Genomic DNA, 25441 nt, shown 5'->3' on the forward strand with positions numbered 1-25441 from the left:
ATTCCTTGGGCACGAAATATGTATGTCACTTATGAGAAGGGAAAAGAGAAGAAACTCTCAGCAAACCTACTTCGAAATGCACATTTGTTGTTCCATTGCACTATGTAACAAAAAGTTGATTTTTTTTTTGGTTCCTGACTTGTTACTTCCTGTTTAATTGTGCGCTCCTTACTTTGACAGTACAGTAGAGTCTCGCTTATCCAACGTTCTGGATTATCCAACGCATTTTTGTAGTCAATGTTTTCAATATATCGTGATATTTTGGTGCTAAATTCATAAATACAGTAATTACTACATAGCATTACTGCATATTGAACTACCTTTTCTGTCAAATTTGTTGTATACCATGATGTTTTGGTGCTTAATTTGTAAAATCATAACCTAATTTGATGTTTAATAGGCTTTTCCTTAATCCCTCCTTATTATCCAACATATTTGCTTATCCAACATTCTGCCGAGACTCTACTGTAGTTGTTCTACTCCAGAAACTTTGTTTTTGTGGCACAAACTATGTCGCATTAGTTAAGATTCTATGACATATTCACAGGAAAACTAGAGCAAAATGTGCTGCAGGATGTCCCTTCCACAAAAACATATTATTATTATTATTATTATTATTATTATTATTATTATTATTATTGACACAACGACGTTGTATGACACAGCAAACAAGATAGACATGCTGGATTTCATATCACAAAATCACAAGTCGAACACTTCCCAAGTGTCTAGGGCTGTGTGATGTATTTTCGGATGATGCGTGAAGATCCCAGTAGGGTGGCCTTTTGCAGTTGGCAGATCGTGATTTTATCAATTTCTATTACTTCCAAATTATTATTATTATTATTATTATTATTATTATTATTATTATTATTATTATTATTGAACATGGCCATACAGCCCGGAAAACACACAACAACCCCACAATATGGGATGTCAAGTCAGATCCATAGATCCTTCAAACCAGGTTAATCTCAACTCTGGAAGCAATGGCTAACCGGGATTTCAGGAAGGATACCTTCCAAGCTCTGCATGAAGACTTTATGTATGTCCTAGTGGGTCTACCACCTACTGAATGAGTTCAACTGAGGACTCATAAGACAACATGGAATGATGGATGAGACCCTTCTAATCTGGTTATTCTCAACTCTAGGATTTCAGGAAAAATGTACTCCAAGCCTGACCTGGAGACCACCATACGTCCTAGTGGTCTACCAAAATGCGAGCACTGAACATTACGAGTCTCTCTGCTTGCTTGGGGAGAGCTGTTGTGTCTTGCAAAATAAACACACATGAACGAATGGACGTATAAATGAAGATAACTATCAGTCACTCCAGAACAGGTCAAACAAGACTGAGCATTCTAGGTAAATAGAGGATATAGAATAACAGTTGGGTGGAAAAGGAAGACAAATAGTGGAGAAGAATGCTTTCTTTGGGAAGGAGGATGCAACTGCAACACTTTGTTGGATCAGTGACCAAACCCCATCCCTTTGCTTGAAGTCTTTATTATTATTTTTTGCACAGAGTTGGAGGCACTTTGGTCTGGGGTACCTCTATACTTCAAAATTAACGTACAGTAGAGTCTCACTTATCCAAGCTTCACTTATCCAATGTTCTGTATTATCCAAGGCAGTCTGTCTTTTAGTAGCCAATGTTTTTGTAGTAAACAAATTTTTTGGTGCTAAATTCATAAATACAGTAATTACATACTACATAACATTACTGTGTATTGAACTGCTTTTTCTGACAATTTTTTTGTAAAACATGATGTTTTGGTGCTTAATTTGTAAAATCATAATGTAATTTTATGTTTAGTAGGCTTTTTTCTTAATCCCTCCTTATTATCCAACATTGGGAGCTGTAGTTTTACAAATGTTCTCTACCAGAAAGTGCTGGTGCCTCACCAAAACTACAATTCCCAGGATCCCATAGCATTGAACCATGACAATTAAAGTGGTGCCAAACTGCGTTAATTCCATGGTGTAGATGTACCCTGAGAGGAGGAGCCGTGGTAGCTCAATGGGTTGAACTCTTGTGCCAACTGAACTGCTGACCTGAAGATTGGGTTGCTGACCTGAACGTTGCCGGTTCGAATCAGTGAGATGGGGTGAGCTCCTGTCTGTAAGCTCTAGCTTGCGGGGAAATGAGAGAAGCCTCCTACCAGGATGATAACACATCCGGGCATCCCCTGGGCAACGTCTCTGTAGACGGCCAATTCTCTCACACCATATGCGACTTGGAAGTATGTTTTCAAGTCGCTTCTGACACGATAAAAATAAAACCCTAATTCTACAGTGTATATGCAGTCTATATTTAAATAAACAAACAAACAAACAATACTTCAACAATCAGGGGGAAATCAGAAACTTTATGCAATTTTACCCTGCACCAAAGAAAAAAAAGGCTTAAATAATAGAAACAATAATTCATCATCTGAAGAAAGCACCTGTTTAAAAAAAAACAAAAAATCTGCCTGATAAAACATCAAAGCAACCACTTCACTTAAATTAATATCCAATAAGCGGGCAAATAGTTCATTTTGCTCTGAAAAAGGGGACTGGAGTGCACATTTCTGAAAGATCAGAAACAAGAGGAGCCAGATATCAAAATGCCAAGCAGAAGAGATAAATGCAGCTCTGAGCACTTACTTCTCTGTTTGCACAAGACCAGAAGGGTCAACGTTTGGACACAATAAACCGGATTTTGAGCACCAAGAAGAGAGGGGTGAAAATGAGTTCCTGATGTCGAAAAGGGATGTTTCAAAACATTAAAGAAGAAATGTCAGAAAGTTCTTCCTGTCTCCATCTGTGTTGTAAAACTGACTTAAAAGGAAAACCGACTTAAAAAGAAAACTTGGCATAAAGTTTTATTCTGGCCTTGAGAAAGGTTTCAAGGCTTGGCCTGATTGCAAGGAAATTAGGAGAATTTGGTTATCACCGCATTGTTGGCCCTCCATATTGTGGGTTTGACTTTGGTGTATTTGATTATTTGCAAATTTGATTGCAATGTTCTCTCTGGGAATGTCTAGATTTCTAATAGAATTTTCCCATAAAGCCGTGCTGGAGGATCTAGAGATACTTAGGGTCCTTCTACACAGCTATATATGCCAGAATATCAAGACAGATAATCCACAATATCTGCCTTGAACTGCGTTATCACACTGCCATATAATTCAGTTAAATGTGGATTTTATACAGCTGTGTAAAAGTGGCCTTAGAGAGGTATTAGTCTTAGTTTTTAGAAAATGCTTATTTTTAATTCTTAGTTTTTTCTGCAACTCTTGAGACCCTGATCTCAGCAAATGTGGAGGGAGAACTATATATTGATACAGAAAGGTACACTTGACTTACGAAAAGTGGCTATATTATGTAATTACAGGGATTTTTAAACAATCAAAAATAATAAATTTCTGCTGCAAGACATTCCCAGAGATTTTAATCAAATATATGAATGATCAAATATGCAAAAGTTCAACCAGCAAATCTGGATATTCAACTATATTATTTTCAATGGCAACCTCTTGTTCCAGGTTGAGAAACCCAACTCGATTGGGACCAAAGAGCAGCTTCCCGGGGCTGCATCTACACTGTAGATTTAATGCAGTTTGACACCACTTTAAATACTATGACTCAATGCTATGGAATTATGAGAGTTGTAGTTTGGCGGGGCACCAGCACTCTTTGGCAGAGAAGGGCCCAAGTGTGCCCACGCCTGCTTTATCATCTGGCTTGCTGATAAAACTCAATTACTGTGTTGTGAAATGATGCAAGTCCTTTTGGGGAGATGATGGCGGCATACAAAAATAAAGTTATTATTATAAATAATAACCTTGTAAAACTATAATTTCAAGGATTCCCTAGCACCGAGCCATGGCAATTAAAGTGGTCTCAAACTGCATTAATTCTACAATGCAAATCAGAGTTTTCCAAACTGTGTGTCAAGACATATTAAGTGTGTTGGTTGCGGTGTGTTGCGTGAACTTTTGAGTCTGAGAAAGAAGCAATAAATTTTTTATATATTTATATATATATATATAAGTGTGTGTGTGTTATATCTCCATACATTTCGTTATATAAGTTTATGTGTCCGTGCGTCTCTCTTATAAGAGTTTATCACAGCCATGGGCAAACTTTGGCCCTCCCGGTGTTTTGGACTTCAACTCCCACAATTCCTAACAGCCGGTAGGCTGTTAGGAATTGTGGGAGTTGAAGTCCAAAACACCGGGAGGCCCAAAGTTTGCCCATGCCTGGTTTATCATCTGGTTTGCTAGTAAAACTCAATTACTGTGTTGTGAAATGATGCAAGTCCCTTCGGGGAAATGATGGTGGCATACAAAAATAAAGTAGTAGTTGTTGTTATTATTATTATTAGTCTAAAAAGGTATGTCACCAACACAAAATGGTTGGAAAGCTCCGCTGTAGATGCCCCCCAAGTCTTTCCCATCAATGGCTGCTTGGAAATATTATTTGTGCGCCTAGGGATTGAACATGGATATTAATATTATTGTTATTTGCATGGGAAGCAAGTGCTTCACTACTGAGTTATAGCCCTTTCCAAGCCTCCAAATCTTTGTTAGTCCAGGACTATGGTGATCAATCTTTCTGTTTCCTCCAGCACAAGTCTCACAACCGACTTCTTGGTCTGTGGTCTCAGGAACAAACAATCTCTAGGGAAACCACCTGGCGGTTGTGCCGCACCTTCGGGGATGTGTAAACACCGCCATAGAAAACAGACGCCTGCATTTTTATTAGAATTTCAAGCCAGTTATGGAGGAGGAAACAACTCTATTTGTCTATTGCAGCCAAAGCCAGAAAGTGTTTGGTGACACTCAGCAGAATATGGGTGCATCTATATTGTAGAATTAATGCAGTTTGATACCACTTTAACTGTGGCTAAATGCTATAGAATCCTGGGAGTGGTAGTTTTGTACCTACCAAAACTGCAACTCCCAGAATTACATAGTACTGTTCCATGGAGTCAAAGTGGTGTCAAACTGCATTAATTCCACGGCGTAGACGCGCCCTTTGTTATGCAGAAACATGTTTGACTCACCTGATCAGGTAGCAGCAGAAGAGTAAGCTAAGGATGAAGACGAAGATGGCAGTGCCAAAGACCACAATGTATATGTTCAGAGGCAGGTTCTGGAATCCAATGTTTGGCATCCTGAAACTGTAATGCTGGAAATCTGAGCTCATGGATGGTCTGCAAAGAAAGAAGGAAACAAAGAGAATTAATTGTGTTCTAAAGTCTTGCACAACACACCACTTCAGCAAATCCATAGGTGTTCTATACCAAACACTGTGATGAGTTAACCATCATGACAAAAGGCTTTTCTAAACAAAATCAGGTTCCAAACTCAAGGGCACATACAAAAGCAAAATAAAAATACTACGAAAAACCAGGAAAAACAATGAGAGAATATGCTTTTGACGCAGGAGAAGTGAAATATAAAGATAAGAGTTTGACCTGGGCTCGAATCCCCACTTGTCAATGGAAATGTACTAGGAGATTTTGGACAAGTCACAAGATGATGGAAAACCTCCTTTGAATACAACAAGATCAGAAAATTATATGATAAGAGTCGAAATCAACATGAAACACATAATAACACACAAAAGTAATGACAGGAGTCGTTCCCTTGAGTGACTGAAGATTTTGCCTGTCAATTTGTAGACCATGAATGATTTTGTGTTGTCGAAGACTTTCATGGCCGGAATCACAGGGTTGTTGTGTGTGTTTCCGGGCTGTATGGCCATGTTCCAGAAGTATTCTCTCCTGATGTTTCGCCCACATCTATGGCAGGCATCTTCAGAGGTTGTGAGGTATATGCCAGAAGTATTCTCTCCTGACGTTTCGCCCACATCTGTGGCAGGCATCTTCAGAGGTTGTGAGGTATATGCCTCACAACCTCTGAGGATGCCTGCCATAGATGTAGGCGAAACGTCAGGAGAGAATACTTCTGGAACATGGCCATATAGCCCGGAAACACATAATAACCCCATGATTTTACATTCAAAGGAACACAATAATGACTCTCTCCATTGCACGAAATCTTTCCAAAAGACACACCTGCGAAACAGAAGAATGAAAATATATTGTGTCTGATCATACAATTCTAGAGTTGTAAGACACCCCAAGGGCCATCTAGTCCAACCCCTTTCTGCCACACAGGACACAATCAAAGCACTCCCAACAGATGGCCATCCAACCTCTGCTTAAAAACCTCCAGAGAAGGACACTCCAAGGCAGCATATTCCACTGCAGAACAGCAATTACTGTCAAAAAGTTATTCCCAATGTTTAGGTTGGATGTTATTTCCCTGCCATTTGAATCCACTGCTCCATATCATAGTCCCCAGGGCAGCAGAAAATAAGAGGGAACGAGTCATGCACGGATTCAAGCATGGGCCCATGGATCAAGAGTCACTTTAATGCATGGATTCAAGCATAGGTCCAACATGGAGAGGCCATGGCTCAAATTGCAGCCAAGATCTGATGGAAACACCTACTTTGCATGTGGGTACAGCACATGCTTTGCATATGGAAATAGCCAGAGCCAGGGTGCAACAACACTGTAGACTTAATGCAGTCTGACGCCACTTGAACTGCCATGGCTCAATGCTATGGAATTCTAGGATTTGTAATTTGTTGAGGCACTAACACCCTTTGTTAGAGAAGGCTAAAGATGGGCTGCTGTGAGTTTTCTGGGCTGTATGGCTATGTTACAGAAGCATTCTCTCCTGACATACATTTTCCCCACACGAATCAGCCAGGCTTTGAAGCTGCAAGCCTTTTCTATGCTAATCAAGGTGATTAACTGCTACATTCACACTTGCCTCCAACAGACAAGAGTTCTTTCTCCCACCCTAGACATTATTTCAGAGATACATAAACCCCACTTGACTAGTTTCCAACAAACCTCACAACCTCTGAGGATGCCTGTCATAGATGTGGGTGAAACGTCAGGAGAGAATGCTTCTGGAACATGGCCATACAGCCCGGAAAATTCACAGCAACCCAGTGTTCCGGCCCTGAATGACTTCGACAACACAAGGCTAAAGACTGTGCCAAACTAGAGCTCCCAGGATTCCATAGCATTGAGCCATGGAAGTTAAAGTGGTTTCAAACTGAGTTAAGTCTACAGTAGAGATGCTCCCTCGGCACCTGGCAGCAGTTTGAAGAGTCAGGTTGCAGGTAATGCAAACGACTCTCCTTTGACAAAGGGTCTGGAAAACTACTGCCATTCAAGAGTAGAAAGTAATGGATGGAACAATCAAATAGTAGAGTCTCACTTATCCAACAGATGGGCTGGCAGAATGTTGGATAAGCAAAAATGTTGGATAATAAGGAGGAATTAAGGAAAAGCCTATTAAATATCAAATTACGTTATGATTTTACAAATTAAGCACCAAAACATCATGTTTTGCAAGAAAGCAACAGAAAAAGTAGTTAATAGACAGCAATGTTATGTAGCAATTATTGTATATACGAATTTAGCACCAAAACATCGCAATGTATTGAAAATATTGACTACAAAAACATTGACTACTAAAAGGCAGACTATGTTGGATAATCCAGAATGTTGGAAAAGCGAGACTCTACTGCAGTCAGAGTAAGTACAAGATACAGTAGAGTCTCATTTATCCAAGCTAACCGGGCTGGCAGAATGTTGGATAAGCGAATATGTTGGATAATAAGGAGGGATTAAGGAAAAGCCTATTAAATGTCAAATAACGTTATGATTTTACATATTAAGCACCAAAACATCATGTTTTACAACAAATCAAGAGAAAAAGCAGTTCAATACATGGCAATGTTATGTAGTAATTACTGTATTTACGAATTTAGCACCAAAACATTGCAATGTATTGAAAATACTGACTACAAAAACATTGACTACTAAAAGGCAAACTGTGTTGGATAATCCAGAATGTTGGATAAGCGAGACTCTACTGCAGTCAGAGTAAGTACAAGATATAAAGAAGAGGGAAAGGAATCTAGCAACACCTTTAAGACCACCTGGTTTATTTTAACTACACAGATTTCTATCAACTCCTTCAGATGCACTGTTGGAATTAAGCACAAAGCACAGGTATATATAGGTAAGGTCTTATAGGTATCTGACCCATTTTTGCTATCACAGGCAACCTTCTTCCTCAACCCTACACATTCCCAATTTCAAAATTAAGAGTACTGAAGGACGTATCAAGGATGGAGGGATAGATCAAGAGCAATACGGTTAAAGAATTCAGGAATCCAGGTAAGCCAAAGTATGACCAAAGTGCAAACAAAACAAAGCAGAGGAACACAAACTTCTACATCTCCGAATACCTTCTTTGCTCAGTCTTTCCTTTCCTAGACATTTAAGCAAGTCCTTTTTGAAGGAAAACCGAGGAGGCGGCAGAAAGCGGCACAAATAAAATCATGACTGCACCATTAGACTTACATGCTGTGCGGCATCGTGATGATGGGAAGGAAGGCGGAAAGCACGAACATAGGTTTTTGTATTGTTCTAGGAGGGGGAAACGATCTTCCAGGCAGCTTCGGGCAAATTATAAGAATGTCCTTTTGGCAGCCGCTAAGCGACAGACGCTCATCCGGCAGAAATTCCCTCTTGGGGAAAACCAAAAAAAATAAAATGCCAAGCTTCAATTGCCGAGCTCGGTTTGGCCGTCCTCCAAGACCATTGGAGTCTGGGAACCGATTCCTCTCTCGGTTGTCTGGAATGAATGATCCTATAAGGCACGGGCAGGCTTTTTCCTTTTGTTTCCAGGCGTGGTTTTGGATTTGCACAGGGGAGGGGAAGGAGGAGATTTCCACTCGCCATCTGATACAGACAGAGGAAAATTACAAGCGTCATAAAAGTGAGCTTTGACAGCCGTGGCTCTCTCAATGGGGTGCCCAGCTGTTTGACAGATTGCAAGCAGCATTTCTTGCTTCCCCTTAGAATCATACTGTTGGAAGAGACCCCCAAAGGTCATCCAAACCAACCTTAGAACAGAAGAGTTCCAAGGGCAGCTAATGACTCTGAACAAAGGGTGCCCCCAGGCAGGAAAAGCCAGGAGATGAACCTTTCCAATGCTAATTATGGTGATTAACTGCAACATTCACACTGGCTTTCCAACTGACAAAGAGTTCTTCTCACACCCTAGACCAGGGGTCCTCAAACTTTTGAAGCAGAGGGCCGGTCCACAATCCTTCAGACCAGGGGTCCCCAAACTAAGGCCCGGGGGCCGGATGCGGCCCTCCAAGGTCATTTACCTGGCCCCCGCCCTCAGTTTTATAATATAATATTTTTATATCAGTTTTAATAATATAACATATTGTATATACATATAATATTGATAATAATCTTATGTTATACAATATAATACTAATAGTAATACCATATAATAATATTAATTGTATGTTATATATTACATATTATATAATAGTATAGTGGTATAGTTCAATATAGTAATATATAATGCTAATATTGTGTTATGCTAATAATATAATATATTGTATGTACATACAACTGCTCTGAGTCCCCTTCGGGGTGAGAAGGGTGGGATATAAATGTAGTAAATAAATGTAGTAAATAAATAAATAATTTTAGACTTGGGCTCGGCCAAAGTCTGACATGACTTGAAGGCACACAACAACAACAACAACAACAACAACAACAACAATCCTAATTAACTTGACTATCTCATTGGCCAGTAGCAGGCCCACACTTTCCATTGAAATCCTGATAGGTTTATGTTGGTTAAAATTGTTTTAATTTTTAAATATTGTATTGTTCTTTCATTGTTGTTGTTGTTGTTGTTGCACTACAGAGAAGACATGTGCAGTATGCATAGGAATTTTTTTTTTCCAAATGATAATTCGGCCCCTCAACAGTCTGAAGGATTGTGGACTGGCCCTCTGCTTAAAAAGTTTGGGGACCCCTGCTTCAGACTGTGGAGGGGCCGAATTATCATTTGAAAAAAAATACAAACAAACGCCTATGCATACTACACATGTCTTATTTGTAGTGCAACAATAACAACAACGAAAGAACAATACAATATTTAAAAATGAAAACAATTTTAACCAACATAAACCTATCAGGATTTCAATGGAAAGTGTGGGCCTGCTACTGGCCAATGAGATAGTCAAGTGAATTGGGATTGTTGTTGTTGTGAGCCTTCAAGACATTTCAGACTTTGGGCCTAAGTCTAAAATTATTTATTTATTCATTTACTACACTTATTAACTACATTTATATCCCGCCCTTCTTGCCCCGAAGGGGACTCAGAGCAGCTGTATGTACATACAATATATTATATTAATATCATAGCACAATATTAGCATTATATATTACTATATTGAAATATACCACTATACTGTAACATTATATGTAATATACAATTAATATTATTATATGGTATTATTATTATTAGTATTATATTGTATAACATTATAATATTATTATCAATATTACATGTATATACAATATATTATATTATTTAAAATGATACTATATTGAACTATACCACTATACTATTATATAATATGCAATATATAACATATTATTATTATATGGTATTATTATAAGTATTATATTGTATAACATATTATTATTATCAATATTATATGTATATACAATATATCATATTATTAAAACTGATATAAAAATATTATATTATAAAACTGAGGGCGGGGGCCAGGTAAATGACCTTGGAGGGCCGAATCCGGCCCCCGGGCCTTAGTTTGGGGACCCCTGCCCTAGACTTTCCACAGATATATAAACCTTCCTTGCTTAGTTTCTCCATATCTCACAACCTCTGAGGATGCCTGCCATAGATGTGGGCGAAACGTCAGTAGAGAATACTTCTGGAACATGGCCATACAGCCCGGAAAACATACAACAACCCTGGGATCCCAGCCATGAAAGCCTTCGACAACACAACCTTAGTCTACCATCAGACACAATGGAACCACTCCGGAGAGATGTCCATTGAAAAATATTCAGAAACTCCATTACACTCCCAAGCAGCATATTCCACCATCTAATACAGTAAAGTCTCGCTTATCCAACCTTTGCTTATGCATAGTTCTCTATTATCCAACGTAGTCTGCCTCCCACCCGGATCCACAACGGTTTCTCTAGGCAGCAATGTGCAGCGGGCCAACACACACAACAACAACACAAGTGCAGCCACATTCCCAAACAAGTGGCAGATTTGTTGTCAAACATGATGTTTTGGTGCTTAATTTGTAAAATTATAATGTAATTTGACATTTAATAAGCTTTTCCTTAATCCCTCCTTATTATCCAACATTTTCACTTATCCAACGTTCTGGCGGCCCGTTTATGTTGGATAAGCGAGACTCTACAGTAACTCTTTCCATCAGGGAGCTCTTCCTAATGTTTAGGTGGAATCTCTTTTCGTGTAATTTGTGTCTTGTGTTTTTGGAGCTGCAGAAAGCAACCTTGCTTTATCTTCAGTATGACTTCCTTGTAAATATTTAAACATGGTAGCATTTAACCTTCAAGATAAACATATGAAAGTTCCCTATCCCATTTCTCAATGAGATTCATGATTTTCAGACCTTTGTCTATTCTGGTCACCCTTCTTTGGACACTTTCTAACTTATCCATCTCTGTTGTACTCTAGGGCAGGAAGCACCTCTGTACTGAACCACCACACTCCAGTCCAAGTTAAATCAGCTAAGCAGTTTATTGAAGAATATTTATAAAGAAGATCAGCAAAAATAGTAAAAACTTCAAAGTCTAAATATAGGAAATAGTCCACAAGGTCCAAGGTACAAGAACAGTTTCAAAACCCTCAAAAGCAAAAGACATCCAACACGCAAATACAAAAGAACCAGGAATACAAGGCAGCATGATATCCAATACAAAATTCAGGGAAAAATTCTCTAAACTTGGAACCTTGAAACACGAACAAAGACATGGAATTAGAATCCCCTTAGCAGGCTTGACTAGGACTTGGCAAGAGCTGTTGTCTCAATTACGTTGACCAGACTGGCTACCAACCACCACCACCACCCCGACCTCTCTAATATACACATAAAATCATGCCTTTTCCCCTGACTTCCTGATAACAGCCTCTTCTGTAACAAGCGCTGTGACCTTCGGAGATTTTGCTGAGCAGCCTGTAATTTACGGAAACTAAGTCTCCTATCTACCAGCTCATTATCCTCTCCATCTGAAATTTCATCCTCTGAACTCATATCAGCCTCTGACTTTGCTTCCCTGGTGAATGACTCTTTTGAAGCATCTGGGCCTCTTTCTGGAATGTGGCCTTCACTGACTGCTGGAGACAGACTGCTCAGTTTCAGGATTTAAAATCTCATGTTCGCTTGCCGGCTCAGAAATCCCATAGGCTGGGCTGTGGCGCAGCTGGTTAGTAGCCAGTGGCAATAAATCACTACTGACCAAGAGGTCATGAGATCAAAGCCCAAGTCAGACTGAGCTCCTGACCATTTAATAGCCTAGCTTGCTGATGACCTAAGCAGCTCAAAACACAGTTGTACCTGTCAAGTAGAAAATTTAGGTACCGCTTTATGCAGTAACGGCTCTCCATGTAGTCATGCCGGCCACATGACCTGGAGATGTCTATGGCCAACGCCAGCTCTTCGGCTTAGAAATGAGCACCAACCTCCAGAGTCGGTCACGACTGGACTTAACGTCAGGGGAAACCTTTACCTTTACTTTATGCAGGGAGGCTAATTTAACTAATTTACGACACCATAAAAACTCCCAGCAGTGTGCAGAAAGGAATGATAAAGTACTCCATCAAGGACTCAGTGTTATAAGTATCAATGAAGTGGCAATTCCCCCTGTGGCCGGAATCCAGCATACCCCCATGAAGCCGGAAGCTGGAAAATGTTAAATTGCCCCTGTGTCTGTCTATATGTCATATGTCTAATGGCATTGAATGTTTGCCATGTATATGTGCATTGTGATCTGCCCTGAATCCCCTTCAGGGGCAAAATATAAATACTGCAAATAAATAAATAAATAAATAAAATAGACGATCCACGACAGGAGCAGGCACAATTCGGGGCTGAACAATAACAATCTCCTTCTTCAGTTGTGATGCCCAGAATTGGACACAAAATTATTCCAGGTGAGGTCTCACCAAAGCAGAAGTGAGTGGGATTATGACTCCCCTCAACCTGGACATTATATTCGTATTGATGCAATTCAGAACTGCATTGGCTTTTTTAGCTGCTGCATCACAGTGTAGACTTGCTTCTCAAAGCACACTTGGCCCAAAGAGAGAGAAAGAAAAGGAATGCATCTCTTTCTTTTAGGCATACATTGCAAGTTGGAAAGGTAGCATGCCATATCTCAAGGTGCAGGATATGTGCATGGAGCACTGTCATGCGCATTGACCGCAGACACATTGATTGGTGCCATAACGTGTCAAAGAAGTTTGTGAGAAGTCTGATCCACCCATTATTTAGGAATATATAATTGCAACTAGACAACAGGCTATGGTTTGAAGTAGAAAAGGTTGCTAACCTGAAACTGTGTTCTTTGAGTTGTTGATCATCTGTATTAAAAAATGGGGGGAGCATTAACTCCAATATCACGTAACTGAGGGTCTCAGTTTACATTACATGTCCTTTTTGACTGCGTAGGTATAGACAATAATAATAACAATACACATCTAAAAGTTATTTCCTTAAAGAGGAACATAGCATTACGTTGGACAAAAGGATAGGAAAAAACATTACAGTGTTGTGAGTCATCGCTTGGGAGACCAGCAACTTAAAAACGCTGCGAGAATCTATTCAGTTTGAAAGAATGGGAAGGAAGGAAGGATTCTGTCATTACGAAAAAACGGGGGGGGGACCGGACCTCGTTATTTCCTGCCTGTTAACGCATTACGTAAGTTTACTTTGAATTTCCAAACACAATGAAGCCTTTTGACATCTACACTTTGGCCGAATTATATCCTTTTCTGTGAATGGCAAAACTTTATGAATGTAGCTTTGAAAAGCCGCTTTCAAAAACATGCTCACACTTCAGAGCAGCTGCATTAGGCATAGAAGCACAGAACTGCAGATTCTTCTCGTATTTTATTTTTCTCATTTGAGCAGGTCATCATCATGGGCAGCATCCATATCAGTGGGATGGTGAATCAGCTTTGAGGTTTAATCCAAATTTTGAAAGGGTTGTGGAAGACATGAGCCGTTCCTGTTGTGATGGAGCCTTCGAGTAGAGATACTACTAGTTGTGTTCGAAGAGGCAGGAAGACTGCTCGTGAGCAAGACTCCGATGAGGAGCAACAAAGGAAGAGAATCCGGGAAATACTTATGGAACCCACTGATGATTAATCTTTTGAGGGTTTTGAAGGGGATTATGGGGCTGGGAGTCAGGAGGATGGGATATCGGACTCTGGGAGTGAAGTGATTGATTGGACTAGGGTTCAAGAGATCCGGGATGGTTTTGAGGAACCCACAAGCAGTGGTACATTTGAGGGATGGCACAGCGAAGATACAGCTGGATCTCAGGGAGTTATGGGTTTGGATAGAAGGTGGACTGGCTGGAGAGATCGTAGAAGGGCAGCAGCTGGTGGAGGGATTGGTGGGGCGTTGACCGACTCCAGCTCCGATGAGGATTTGCAGCAACAAGGTTCAGCTGTAGATAGGGCGTTAGCTGGCTCAAACTGAGAGGAGGACTTATAAATAAAAGTAAGTTTGTTCCTAATGTAACCTTGCAATCCGCAAGGTGTATGTTGGGCACTTTCGGGATCTCTGTTTCAGAAGACGTGTTTGGAAGACTGCTTTGGGACCTGCCGGCTTGCCTCCGTCGCTTTGGGTCTTTGTGATTGACCTTGGACTGGAATTTGGTGATTGGGACTTCTCCTTAACGACGCTGATTGGAACTCGATGCCTGTGACTTCTCCCTAACGACGCGGACTGGAACTCGATGCCTGTGACTTCTCCCTAACGACGCGGATTGGAACACGATGCCTGTGACTTCTCCCTAACGACGCGGACTGGAACTCGATGCCTGTGACTTCTCCCTAACGACGCGGATTGGAACACGATGCCTGTGACTTCTCCCTAACAACGCGGATTGGAACTCAATGCCTGTGACTTCCTCCTAATGACACGGATTGGAACTCGATGCCTGTGACTTCTCCCTAACGATGCGGACCGGACGTGGCAGCTGTGACTTCTCCTTTACGACGCAGATTGGCTTCAAGGACATTTTGGGGCACGGTGTGGTCGCTGGTCGCTGTGGGTTGTTGCTGGTTGCTTTCCTGGGTTTGCCAAGCTCTAGGTGGAGCGAGTTTCCAGCCGTTTCGGCGTAGTTTGTTTTAATCCGGACTATTTTCCTGGATAATCCAGATTATATCCCAAGTTGAGGTTTCTGAGTTCTTTTTGGACATTGTTATTTCACACTGAAGGGAAAGTGTTTTGAGCCCTTTTTGGTTACTTTCTAGGCTCTTTTGTGTTGTTTTGCAATAAACTGAGTTGTTTATATTGGCTGGCGTCTGACTCGTAACAGTTCCCATCCTCCAAAATAGGTTTAGGAAGCACACTGGTTGCTTATTTCAAAGTTACGATTGCAATGCACCACTATATAGTCTACACTTATGAGTGGATTTAATTAAAATGTTCTCTCCAGAAATATCTAGGTCCTCCAAGTCAAAGCAACGATCAATTTTGGATGCAAGCTGACCACAAAGTCATATTTACAATGAATTTCTACGGTCAACTTCCAGTGAAAATTCTCCATAAACAGTTATTCTCAAAGATTAAAAATAGCATTTTTATTTGCATTTTTTTTCATTTTCATGGAATTCCCAACCCCAGTGAGTGTGGAGTGCTGACACTTTAATAGAAGCAATTAGCTGCAGCCGGTCATTACTAAAAAGTAAAATGCTTTCTAATGTTATGAGTGGTTTTGTGAATTTTTCCTTCCCTTTTCTCACAGCAATCCAAAACTTTTCCATACTCTAGTAACTGAGATAAGCTCTGGCCAGATATTATCTCCGCATTGTTTGTGTTGAAATCTTCTGTATGTATTTTGCAGGTCAAAAGAATACATGTAGCTGGTGCTCAGGGATTCGCAATATAGCCAGACCTTTTGCTCTGCAACAAAGTTATTTGGGGGTCCAAAAAAAGAAGTGTTTTGGAGCTAGAATGAGTGGATAAAACGGAAACATTTGGGTAAATTTACCTGGCATTTTGAGTTGTGGAGGTGGAAAACTGAGCCTTTTTGCACGACTCCCGTTATCATTACAATGTCGGTAACATTACCGAATTGTACAATGCACCATGCAGAGATACATAATGCACCATGGCGTTAGAGCGTTGTAATACCGCCCTCCTGAATTGTAATCTCAAGAGGAATAGCTTTCTGGAACATACAGCACCACTTGGCCCAAGGTCCCATCTACACTGGCCATTTAATTCAGTTCCAAACTAGCTTTAAACGGAGGTTGCAAGACAATGAATGCTCACAAAAGCGCTGTGGTTCGTGCAATCGCCATCTATTCCTCAGATGTTATGGGACTTCCTATGTCATCACATGTGAATGGCAAAAGTGGTTTGAAACTGCATTACATGGTCAGTGTAGATGCCCCATAACTCTGGCTTTGGAGATGAGCTCCATTATTTTACTACCCAAAGGCACACTCACTAGACTGCGTCCCGACCTTCCCAAAATTAGAACAAACATACACCTCTGCTCTACTTATCTTAGAAAATTATTGTTATTATTATTATTATTATTATTATTATTATTATTATTATTATCATTATTATGATAACACTCGCCGTCTTTCGGAAACAGTTAAAAACATGGATGTTCTACCTAGCCTTATCTATATTTAATTTTCTTGTTACTTTTAAGCTGATTTCCATCCAGATTCAGCTCCCCTTTTATATTCTTTTCATGTACAGTATGTCTATTTTGATATAGACATTTTATCAGTTTTGATTGCTGCCCATTTATGTCCTATATTGGACTTTTTTACTGGCATATACTGTTTGTTAATCATTTTATTATTGTGTCTTATGATGCTTTTAACTATGTTTTGTTTAAATTGTTTTTATCATGATGTTTTTTGTATGATTGATGACCTTTGATGTTAAATGTATTGATCGGGCTTGCTCCCCATGTGAGCTGCTCCGAGTCCCCATTGGGGGAGATGGAGGCGGCAAACAAAAATAAAATTATTATTATTTGCACAACTCTAGTTTTGTGACCTGATATCCCAAGTTAATGATCAACAATGATATACTATGGTGGTTGTTGTTGTTGTTGTTGTTGTGAACTTTCAAGTCATTTCAGATATCCATAAGTTGGCAGCATCATAGGGTTATATTGTTACAAGACTGTAACTCCCATCATCCCTGTTTAGCCTAGTCAATGATGATGGGAGATGGAGTCCCTTGACACCTGGGTCCCAAAGCATTCCTAACTCTATTTTAAAGTCTGGTGAAAAAGAAGAGAATCTTACAGAGTTTAGTTGGGTAACGATCAGCCGCACACATATCTGCAAACAGGTTTGCACAGATATAGACACACCTCTCTTCCAGCAGATTTGTTTTGGGTCAACACAGCAAAAGGGTTTTTTTGCTTTGAAGCCTTTCCATAGGAAAGTTCTGCAGCTGTTTATGTTATTTGCAATTTCAGTGAGTCTCAATTTACCAACCCCGGCTATTTGCAATCTCTCCCACTTCCTCTTCTGTTTTCTCACAGTCTGGCCCCCGACTTCTTTCTATCCCCACCTGTTTTAAAGTAACCATCAGGTCGTTTTTTCCTACGTCTAGAGATGCAATATTTACAGAGAAAGTATACCTAACCACTTTTCTCTCCTTTTGAACTCAACACACTTTGTGGAGCAAAACTTCCCCTTCGGTGCTTGGAAAGTTACTTCTTTTTAGAAAGATGTGAGCCATTGTTTTGGGAGTTATCATTAAAAAAAATCAAATGTCTCCAAAGCAAGTTTCTGATTTGTTATCAAACATATAGAGAGCCTAAATATCATAATGACACCAACCCCTGTCCAATTCTGGGATGCTAAGCAGGGTCAGCCCTGGTTAGCACTTGGATGGGAGACCATCAACAACTGCAAGTGTTACACGCTTTATTTGAGAAGAAGGGACTGGTAAAAACCATCCCTTGTCGTCTTCTTCTTTTTTACACAATAATATTTATTTAAAAATTGTTTTACATCATTTATTATGCAGCAGACGCATAATATTCAATATTCAATACAATTCTACAATGCATTTTTGCATCCACTGTTATTTTCATCCATATATATATATATATATATATATATCTCCATCCATCCAACCCATACCACCCCTTGTCTAAGAAAACTCTATGTATGGCAGGCCTAAATATTACAAAGGCACCAGATTCTACCTCATCTTGGTTGGTCTCCCATCCAAGTACTAACCAAGGCCAACCCTGCTTAGCGTTAAAGTTTAGATAGGATCTGGTGCCTTTAGGGTATAATATCTTGAAGAAGAAGAACTCTTGACATTGACAAAGTGCAGGACTTGGGAGTTGAACTTCCACATCTAACCTCGAGGCATGAAGACAGAGCTCCAGCTTCCACCAAACTTGTTCTACTACAGAATGGGTTGGAAAAGTCCCAGAAAGCAGGTGTTGCAGCAAAAGCAATAATAATCTAGCTTTGGTGCCTAAAGGAGAATGAAAATGTGAAGCTTCTTCTCAAAGTTTCCCCTTTAATGCAAAAGCATAATTATCTCAAAAATATCTTTGCAGGCATGGGTGAAGTTCTTGCTGAAGAGAGTGATTGAGCGAGAGAAGCATGAGTGTACACTGACACACTTATTATTATTATTATTATTATTTTACTGACACAAAAACACAGTATGACACAGCAAACGAGATATATATGCTGGAATTATCATTATCATTATTATTATCATTATCATTAGAAACACAACAAGATGAGCCCACAACAGACACTCCGCTGGCTGTTGTATTGGATCACACGTCGGACACTTATTATTATTATTATTATTATTATTATTATTATTATTATTATTATTATTATTATTATTTTATTGTATGACACAGCAAACAAGACAGACATGCTAGATTTCATATTATTATTATTATTGTATGACACAGCAAACAAGATAGATATGCTGGATTATTATTGTTGTTGTTGTTGTTATGCTATGTAACAAAATTTGAAAAATGTTCTGTTTCTGGTTTGGAAGTGTTATTTCCTGTTTAATTGTGCGGTCCTGACTTTGAAAGTAGTTGTTCTCCTCCAGAAACTTTGTTTTTATGGCTGCCACAAACTAGGTTGAAATGGTTGAGACTCTATGAGCTATTGCTATTGCAAAATGTGCTGCAGGATTTCCCGCAAAAACAAAGTTTTTGCAGTTTAATAAACTTTTCTCATGTTTTTATGATAGAACCAATTAGGAAATGACATTGATAACCCAGTGAATTACATTTACATAGTGAATTATTATTACTTAAGTTTTCCTCCCTGGATCAAGAACCAAAGCACTATGAAATCACCTTTTTAAGGTCTCTCTATGGGTGCATCTACACTGTAGAATTAATTCAGTTTAACACCACTTTAAATGCCATGGCTTAACCACTAGGGAACCCTACTTATAAATTACTTTTAAGTGATTTTAACTGATTTGTTTGGCCAGAAGATGGATGCACAGCAGAATGGAGGGTGAATCCTGGCACCACAATGCCCTTAGATTTTAAATTGCATTGTTTTCTAACATTGTGTGCCACTTTGCATCTCAATCAAGAAAAATAATAACAACAATATTGTATTTCTTAAACTGTAAGACACCATTGATTGTAAGACACACCTTAATTTCAGTATCGTCACCATCAAGAAAAATACACAAGATACACCTGCAATTTAAAGACGCAACCCATTTTTAGAGATGTTTATATAGGGAAAAAAGTGTGACTTAGAACTGAAGAAATATAATAATGATAATAAAGACAACAACAACAAGCTGGCTCTTGTTAGGATTACCAAGGCAATGTATTGGAGACGTTCTGAAATGCAACGTAAATATGAAAAATCATGACCCCGAAGTCAACAGGCAAGAATATAAGCTGCTAGCACAATAAAGCTCCTTTATTACTAACGCCATTCAGAGATTTTATGAAAACACAATTGAGATTCTTAAATGCATGAATGAGTGGACTTTTAAACAAACATACAAAAAAAAAACCCCGTCACCACAAAGCCACAAACTAACACAACAGAGTCTACATTCTCACCGAAAATGAATGAAGCCTTGTCAAAGCTGCTTCATGCGTCACTCCGTGCAACCCTTTCCATGGAAGGCAGGAACTAGTACTTGAATGCAGGAAATTTTTGCAAAATATGCAATCGAAAGAGATGGGCAAAGCCTTGGATAGGATCTTCGTTGGACTATAATTCCCTGAATTCATCCCAATCCCTTTCTGCCAGGCAGAAAGGCACAATCCAAGCCCTACCAGCAGATGGCCATCCAGTCTCTGCTTAAAAGCCTCCAGAGACAGAAACTCCAAAGGACTTCCAGGCAGAAGCTTGTTACCTAGTTGTTAAAACTGAAATTATTGTTACCAAGTCCTTGAAATTGCTGAAATTATCTCTTCAACGCAACTAAAGTAGAGTCTCACTTATCCAACATAAACGGGCTGGCAGAACGTTGGATAAGCGAATATGTTGGATAATAAGGAGAGATTAAGGAGAAGCCTATTAAACACCAAATTAGGCTATGATTTTACAAATTAAGCACCAAAAACATGTTATACAACAAATTTGACAGAAAAAATAGTTCAATACGCAGTAATGTTATGTTGTAATTACTGTATTTACGAATTTAGCACCAAAATATCACGATGTATTGAAAACATTGACTACAAAAATGTGTTGGATAATCCAGAATGTTGGATAAGTGAGACTCTACTGTATTAAAGATACAGGAGCTGACAATTCTAACTAAAATGCACAATGCAGGTGTGTGTGTGTGTGTGCATCTACACTGTGAAATTAATGCAGTTTGATCCCACTTGGTCAATGCTATAGTATCCTGGGGTTCTGTAGTTTGTTGCGGCACCAGCTAAAGACCTGTTAAAACCACATGATTTTTTCCAGAATATACACAATTTAGTGTAGGTAATACACATAGTAAAATAGGTAATCTAACTTGCAGTCTTAAATCTGTTCTATTTATGTCCCTTTTTATATCTATATATTAACCTTTCTTTTTCTCTTTTCTTTTTACCTTTTTTTCTTTTCCTTTTTCTTCTTTATTGCTATTATATTATAATTGTATTATAAAATAAATCTTAATAAAAAGTATTTTAAAAAAACTTCAGCCACGGCAGTCAAAGTGGCATCAAACTGCATTAACTAATCTAGTGTAGATGCACCCAGAGGGAGAGAGAAAGAGCCCATTTGTTTGTGTGCGACTGTGTTTAAAAGAGAATGATTTGCCGCTTCCAAGAAACGGGGAAACCACAGCCAAGAACGCAGCATGGATGTTATTTAGAGAATAAGGGGAAAGTTCAAAGGCTCTAAGCCAGCGAGTATGTCATGGCCAAGCAATGATTTGACTTTTTTTTGTTTTGTTTTTAACCTGAGCCAAAAAAAAAGGAGGATAAGGAGGGGCAAAACCCACTAATTTCCCTTTGGAAATATTCCTGTGTGCAAAAAGGGCATGGAAACCCCCGGTAAGGCTCACGGGGCCACCGGATTGAGTTTCCACCCGCCTGTATAATGGCTCCGGGATGAAACAGCTGCTTGGGATGGATGTCCTAATATCTAATCCAGGACTAGTTAAGAGGCCGCATTACGTTCCCCTCCAAGGCTGCCAAGATTCTGTTCTCTCTCTCAAATGAAAACGAGAGGGAAGAAATCTCTCCACTAAAGTCTCATTGAGACTCCAGCACAGAAAGCAGCATCAATCAGATTTACGTTGGAAACTTGTTTGCATTCGTGAATGCACTTTAAAAAAATTGAACTAAACTATACATTAAATTCCACCTCCAGAACAGAGTGTCCTGTATCCAAAACACTAGGGACCAGAAGCATTTTTTGGATTGTTTCAGATTTTGGAATACAGTAGAGTCTCACTTATCCAACATAAACGGGCCAGCAGAATGTTGGATAAGCGAATATCTTGGATAATAAGGAGGGAAAAAGGAAAAGCCTATTAAACATCAAATTATGTTATGATTTTACAAATTAAGCACCAAAACATGTTTTACAACAAATCAACAGAAAAAACAATTCAATGCAAATTAACATTATGTAGTAATTGCTGTATTTAAGAATTTAGCTCCAAAACATTTCAATGTATTGAAAACATTGACTACAAAAACATTGGCTACTAACAAATTGACTACAAATAAAGATAGAATTGCATAAAATGAACTTAGAGTAACAATATTTTCAAAAATTAAATCCGTTAAAAGTTCAGTCCTTGCTGCCTAGAAAAACAGTTGTGGATCTGGGCAGGAGGCAGACTGATTGCATAATCCAGAATGTTGGATAAGCGAATGCTGAATAAGTGAGACTTTACTGTACCTGTATTTGCACATATACACAAATATATACACAAATCAGGTATCTCAAGAGATGGGTAAAATATCAAATTCATTTGTTTTTCATATACATCTTCTATATACACAAGTGATCAGCCACTGACAGAAGCGACAGAGAGTTTCATCTATGCTGATGATCGTGCCATCACCACTCAAGCAGGAAGCTTTGAATGGTTGAACAGAAGCTCTCTGAAGCTTTAGGTGCTCTTACTGCTTATTACAGGAAAAACCAGCTGATCTCTAATCCATCTAAAACGCAGACGTGTGCTTTTCATCTTAAGAACAGACAAACATCTCAAACTCTGAGGATGACCTGGGAAATAATCCCACCGGAGCATTGCAGCACAACAACATACCTGGGAGTCACCCTGGACCGTGCTCTGACTTACAAGAATATCAAGCAAAAAGTGGACGCTAGAAATAACATCATACGAAAGCTGACAGGCACAACTTGGGGATCACAACCAGATAGTGAAGACATCTGCCTTTGTGCTTTGCTACTCTGCGGCTGAATACGCATGCCCAGTGTGGAATGAATCTCATCATATTAAAACAGTGGATGTGGCTCTTAATGAGACATGCTACATGTCTCATCGACATCTCTGGCCCATTTTCTGTTCGGATATTAGTAAGGCAGCACTTTAAATCAAGAAATAGCTTCCTAAGATCTACAGAGATATTCGCAGGAACAACTCAGCAAGCTAGATTCCAAAAGTGGCAGGCTAAAACCCAGAACCTCAATCAGTGGCTGAGACCAGATGAGAAACCCCCTCCTGGACACACGGAAAACTGGGCGACTTGGAAGGCACTGAACAGACTGTGCTGTGGCACCACGAGATGCAGAGCCAGTTTCAAGAAATGGGGTCAGAAAGTGGAGTCCACAACATGTGAGCGTGGAGAAGAGCAAACCACAGACTGCTTACTACAATGCAGCCTGAGCCCTGCCACATGCACAATGGAGAACCTCCTTCTAGAGGGTTCTATGACCGAAAAAGTTAAGAAACTGCTGCTCTAGGCAACTGACACCATAATCCTCAAATCGTTCTTCTTGTCAAGTAATAGGAAATCTGGGAGCAACTCCAAACGGACAGATTAAACATTTCAATTAGTTTGCCGTAAGATCACAACAGCACAATTGTAAAAAGTGATAATAATCAGAACACGTCGCATTGCCCAATGATACCTAATAGATACCGCACAGATGCCTAGATTCTCTGATAGAATCCAAATCAATGGTCCTAAACTCTAACCAATAGGTTATGAAACCAAGATAATGCCACCAATACTTGCTAACTGCAAGTAAGTATATCAAATGCAATTCAAGGTTTTGTCAACACCTTAAGGGAAATGTTTTGGACATCGATGCCGTCCCATTTTGCCACTTGCGATGAAAGGGTGAACTAAGGAATCAGGACACAAATGTTCCAGTTTATCACTTTGCTGATTTGGAAATGGTTGTAAAGTTACACCACAATTAGCCTCTGTGATGAAATGCAAAGATTAAGTGCGAAGGAAGGGAGGTACGGTCTGTGTCCTGCACATAAGGAGGCATGGTGACCGCCGCATAAATCCCCGAGTGACAAGGCCACCTCTGGACCGGTTGGAAGCCAGCCTGCGTCACCAATGCATTTGTGTCGCTACAACTGACTTTTGAAATGTGCAGGTCATAAACCCATGAGTGGTTCATGTTCATGTGGCTGTCATAGCATCCACAGGAAACAGAATCTTGTGATTCAAGCACAACCTTTCAATTTATTAGTTTATTGAATGTATATCTCACCGTTCTCTTATCACAAGATCCACACTTACAGAAGGATTCCTGTACCCACTCACTGATTTCGCACAGATATGTGAAATTATGGATAGAAGCAACACCTATAGAAATGAAAGACCTTTGGCCCAAGAATGCCATATAATCAGACTGGAGGACCTAGAGAATACCTAGAGATAACATATTTTGTTGCATGTAGATAAACAAATCCATGGGTATCAGTATCATGGATAAAGGAACCTGTATTGTATTTCCTGGAACTTCTTTGCTGCAAACTATACACCTTATATTTCCAGTCTTTTACCTAATTTTTGTTTGTGTTGGAAATATCAGGGTGGAGCAAAGACTACAAATAGTCCTTTGTGAGACTAAACCAAAACCTGTTTTTATAGCCTTTAAGAGTTGACAGCCAGATGATACAGAAGGCCATAATTTTTCCCCAATTGTCCTCTGCACTTACTACTTAAAGAGGTATTCTAGCCACTACTCCACACTGTCTCTTTTATGAGAAATAGAATAACCTTTCTTTGTCTGAACTGGAAAAGACCCATTGAATCCTGTTGACTCAGTGGTTCTCAACCTATGGGTCCCCAGATGTTTTGGCCTTCAACTCCCAGAAATCCTAGCAGCTGGTAAACTGGCTGGAATTTCTGGGAGTTGTAGTCCAAAACACCTGGGGACCCACAGGTTGAGAACCACGGATCTAACTGATTCAATAGCTCTGCTCTAGTCAGAATTCACAATATGATTTAGGTACAATGGATCTGAAGACCCAACATACCATAATGGTTGGACGACAAATGTGGAGATCAGGGTCAGAATCCCTATTCCTCCATGGAAACCCATAGAGTAGCCTTGGGTGAGTCACACTCTCTCCGCCTCAGAGGAAGGCAAACAAACCCCTTTTGATAGGTTCTTCTCAAAAGTTGGCCTTTAAGTGGGTAATGCAGAGATATCTATAACAACATAGAACAACAATGTATGTGCATATACACTCTTGTAAAAGTCACAAAAAATGTTACACAGATCTGTTTTCTGCAATTCTGCCTGAAAGTAAATTACTTCAAACTGTATTATTTATAAAGAAATTAC

At 39.5% G+C, this 25441-nt stretch overlaps 1 protein-coding gene across 4 annotated transcripts in view; it reads right to left on the bottom strand.

The window, feature by feature from the left end:
* The window catches only part of rnf24 (ring finger protein 24), an 83277-nt gene that overhangs the window by 18368 nt on the left and 39468 nt on the right, over positions 1–25441 (bottom strand). For 3 of the 4 annotated variants that reach the window (XM_062980885.1, XM_062980886.1, XM_062980884.1), the window contains exon 2: positions 5056–5205. In XM_062980885.1, coding sequence (XP_062836955.1) covers positions 5056–5198 — 143 coding nt within the window. In that variant the 5' untranslated portion in view covers positions 5199–5205. Of the gene's footprint in view, positions 1–5055; positions 5206–8448; positions 8874–25441 lie in introns of those variants that run through there. The other variant, XM_062980883.1, reaches the window with a different exon arrangement.

This window comes from Anolis carolinensis, chromosome 5 (genome assembly GCF_035594765.1).
Source record: "Anolis carolinensis isolate JA03-04 chromosome 5, rAnoCar3.1.pri, whole genome shotgun sequence".
NCBI lineage: Eukaryota > Metazoa > Chordata > Lepidosauria > Squamata > Dactyloidae > Anolis > Anolis carolinensis.